This window comes from Cryptomeria japonica, chromosome 11 (assembly GCF_030272615.1).
Source record: "Cryptomeria japonica chromosome 11, Sugi_1.0, whole genome shotgun sequence".
NCBI classification, from domain to species: Eukaryota; Viridiplantae; Streptophyta; class Pinopsida; order Cupressales; family Cupressaceae; genus Cryptomeria; species Cryptomeria japonica.
Genome location: NC_081415.1, coordinates 679,015,436 through 679,019,601, shown reverse-complemented (window position 1 = coordinate 679,019,601; position 4,166 = coordinate 679,015,436). Strand labels below are relative to the sequence as shown.

The window sequence follows — 4,166 nt, the reverse complement described above, 5'->3', positions numbered from 1 at the left end:
CTAGTTATATGATCATTACGATGTATATAAAGTCAATTAATACTATCAAATTTCTACAATTTAGACTGTTATCTTAGATGTTTTTGGATTTGATTGTGTATCGCTTTTTTATCATCAGATCATACTCTATGATCCATTATCAGAATGAAAGAGAATTAGAAGAAATGTATATATAATGCCTATAAGATTATACCCAAGAACACTAATTCATTATAATAGAACAGACTTCTTCGCTGGTAGTTGCTGTTGATTTATTATGGTAATGAATCCTGAAACACAGGGCAAAAAATCTGAATTAAAATGTGTGAAATATGTATACATGTATGCTAGAAAAATGGCAGAGGGAACGAAGCAAAGTTTATTTAGTAGTATAGAAAGTGCTTAGTAGTAAGGTGGATGCATAAAGAGTTTTTCCAAAGAAAACTCAGTACTACTGCTGATTACTTTTTGTTTGCTTCCCACGCCTGGTGGTGCGATATAAACAGTGGATGATTGACATAATAAGGATGGTAATTATAGTTTAATACACATAGAAGTGTTTGGGAGAGCTCATTACTCTCATGAGACAATCAAAGCTTGTTCCATCACTACCCATTGTTGGGGGTGACGTTGGAGTGAGGTGCAGTGTCTAAATCGGCAAGCACTTTTGTAAGTGGTGGTGGTGGAGGAACTTGTTTGGCTGCTGCAGGAGAAGATAATGGTGGAATTGGCACTCTTGTTGATTGTTTGTTTTCCACTGATTTGAAATTTGCCATCTCCCCCAGCCCCTCCACTGCCTCAATAACAGTACTAAGCCTGGCTACAATTTCTCTGAGAAGACATGCAACTGTGGCCAGAGCAAGACCATCCATGAAGTTTATTGATGTTTCCTTGCTCTCTTTTTGTGCACTCTGTTTGATAGGTTTTTCAGTCTTTCCCATCTGCTTATATATCAGAGAATGAAAGAGCTTTTTAGATTCAGAGTCTGTGTTATTCCCTAGTTCATCATTGTGCACTGGTTCATCATCAATAACCTGCCACCTTTTACTGTCGATGAAAAGCTCTGGATGATATACCAAACAGCTCTGGAGCTCATCCACTGCTTTATTCAGTTGATCCATCATGAGATCGACATCTGTGCTCTTGGTCATGGTCTTTATGCTTTCTGCAAGTTGTGTTAGCACTTTGGAACATTCTCCTGCTATTTTCATGCAGGGAGCTCTGAGATGTGATCGAACAGGTGATGGTGCCTGAATGTGTTTTGGGCAAGACTGTGTTTAGAGATTACATAGATCAAAAAAGAAAGAAGGACAAAGAAAAGAGTTTGATTTATATATATACCATGGTTTCAGAATTAAGGCAACCATTCAAAGCTTCTACACAATATGCACAGTAACGCATAGCTGCTCCAATTTTCAAGTACTGGACCCATGGATATCTGAACCCAAATGGCCCGTGTGCAGGCTCCCATCTAGCAAAGTTTGCCTGCCACCCATAAAAAATACAACGTACCATGAGATGAAGCTTAAGTTTAACTCTATTTCCAACAGTTTTTCATCAGGATCAAACAGATTCAAAATTAAGATCTTTCATTTGTTGTCAGTGTGTGCTCATATTCTGGTGATGATGGTTCACATAGTGTGATCATATTTAGAAATAACAGAAATATTATGAATTCTTAAATTATATTCTTTAGTTATTCCTAACGATATTTTTACATTTTCAAAACACTTTGAAGAAAAAAAAATAGAATCAGGATACTTTCACTGTAACATCACCTCATTAACTATGTTTGTTACAACAAATTTTCTAATCAATACAAAATTAAAAGTTTTCTAAATTGATTTTTTAAAGATTTAATCTCTCTTTTCTTTTCCTTTTCCTTTTTAATGTTATGGCACTGAAACAAAGGTATGATGGCAAGGATGATATGTGGACATACGAGGGATTCTTCTGAAGATTTGCAATTCAGAACACATTTGTAGCCTCTGGTGACTATGTCCTTGTCGCCCTCCCCTTCTTCTCGAAAGTACTCGGCCACACATCCTGCAATAACAAAACAAAAATAAGTTGTCGTCAGCTTAAAACGCTTAGGAGGGATAACAGTAACTGGTGAGATGGGTGTTCAGCTTTTTGCACCTTCACAGGATCGGGCAAGCCCTTCCATATTGCGAATGATCAATTTATGAAGATCTTCTCCAGCCCAGATCGGGCAAATGACTAAACTGATAACTATACATAAAATGCATCCCATGACTATGGTGGCGAGACGTTCATAAGCCTGAACAAATAACTTGTCGACGCGATACCCAGAGACTGTCATGAAGCTGAAAGTCAGAATAAAGATCAAAAGTCCATAATCATATCTGGCCTTTATCCTCGGATGAAACCGTGCAAAAGTGACTACTGCACCTGCAATCACACAAAAGTAATCTAAACCATTTGTTAACTTTTCTATCTTTCATGGCTCACGCTTGTTTTCAACTGTATAAAGCAAATAATTACCTTGTAGAAACACAGCAGCACCCAGAATTATTGGCTCCGCTTTATGACCAGCACAATCGGCAGCAAAATTTACTCCTACTGCCAAGGTCCCTCCTAACAATGTTGCACAGATTCTATTCAGCCCCCTGCTAAGAGTCCCACCTGAAAAAACACACATATACAATCTAGATTGTCAGAAAATCTTTCAAAATTCTTAAAATGTATATTGCATCGTTATTGTGACCCAGATACAAGAATATCATATGATATCCTTTCTCATAAGGAATGCTTTCATTACTTCATTGGATTAGACAACATCATGACAAATGTATCAATCTTGAATCATGAGAAATTTTATAAGAGAGTTTTGATAAGAAACTAATGGGTTCTAAAAATGTGTCATATGATCTCTTACCTGCAGTGAATTCAAAAACCACCACCACTGTCATGACAGCCCATAAGGCAGTTCCTCCCACGCTAACAAAGAGTGGGTTCATGAAATAAAAGAGCGAAACCAGAGCAAGCCCCATTCCAACTTTCATGGCATGAACAATTCTCCTTGGATCATCTGCCCCGAGCTTGTATATCTTGTCAAAGATCGAAACCAGCCCAGATTTCCAGCCATTGATTATCTCACAGAATTTATCCGAGACTCGATGATGAAACCCCCTCTGAGCAGGTTTCAGATTAACTGAGCCCTCGGGGAGATTTATCTTCCATTCTAAGCTTGAAGCCTGTGCTTTCGACTCGGCCATTGTAGTAGTCCTGTTGAAGCTGTTATTGTACTTGGGGAGATCAGCAAATGTTGTTAGGAAAAGTATACTTGAGCTTCAACTACCTAAACACTTTGTTGCAGTCGACATGCCAGCCATGTTCCCATAACCTCTGCTTTTATAAGCAAAGCCAAGTTTAAATATTAATTAAAAATTTCCCGACAGGAGGCATCTGTACGTATTCTGGACGGGAAATGAGACCGATTTGACGATGCACGGCATCTGTACGAAATATGGACGGAAAATGGCAGCTTTTTTACTTAATGGGATTAGATTTCTGCAAATCAGAATTAAGAAATGAGAAAAATGGCCATCTTTTCCCACATTGGATTTTAAAGCATTAAACAATTTTCACATTCTAATCCAGTGGGAATTCTTTATTGCAGATGCCATTTGTGTTTGAAAGCATATTCTTGATGGCCATTAACAAATAAATGATTTACAGATGCCAAGAATAGATCTAATGGAGGTATGAGGCCCACTCCGATGCCTACAAAAACTACTAGTGCTGATGGTGCTCTCTCCCTTTCAAAAAAAAATATATATCTGCTGGCTTGGATGTTGTGGGAAATGCTCAAATAGGGTTTCACACAAAACCATTTTCTTATGGTGAGCTGGAATCAAATCACATTTTATGCCTTATTATTAAACTTGGAGATGATAGTTTTTTAATATCCTGAATTAGTGGGTGGCCATGGATGTAAATTCCCTTCTTTAGAGGCACAATTTTTTATAGGAGAGATTTTGATTCTTGAAAGAAGAAAAATAAGAGAAGAATTGATGTGTGAATTTTGTTGCTAATATAAAAATAGGATCAATCTATTTATAGATGTACAATTTTTTTTATGTTATTTTAGGAAGTTGGAAAAGTCTTTTAGAATTTTATTTTGATACTAAGATTACAATCTTTAGATATTGTATTGTAAATAG

General features: G+C 37.0%; 1 protein-coding gene across 2 annotated transcripts; it reads right to left on the bottom strand.

Moving 5' to 3' along the window:
- Positions 1 to 308: 308 nt before the first annotated feature.
- LOC131038097 (aluminum-activated malate transporter 10) lies at positions 309 to 3,334 on the bottom strand. 2 transcript variants are annotated; one of them, XM_057970404.2, is made up of 6 exons: positions 2,879 to 3,334; positions 2,485 to 2,625; positions 2,119 to 2,412; positions 1,922 to 2,025; positions 1,321 to 1,464; positions 309 to 1,229 (listed from the first exon to the last, which is right to left on the bottom strand). In XM_057970404.2, the coding sequence occupies exons 1-6, from the start codon at positions 3,216 to 3,218 to the stop codon at positions 588 to 590; spliced, it is 1,665 nt and encodes a 554-aa protein (XP_057826387.2). In that variant the 5' UTR covers positions 3,219 to 3,334; the 3' UTR covers positions 309 to 587. The 2 variants fall into 2 exon arrangements, with proteins under 2 accessions (XP_057826387.2, XP_057826388.2); XM_057970405.2 differs by having other exon boundaries at positions 2,119 to 2,391.
- Between the last annotated feature and the right edge of the window lie 832 nt (positions 3,335 to 4,166).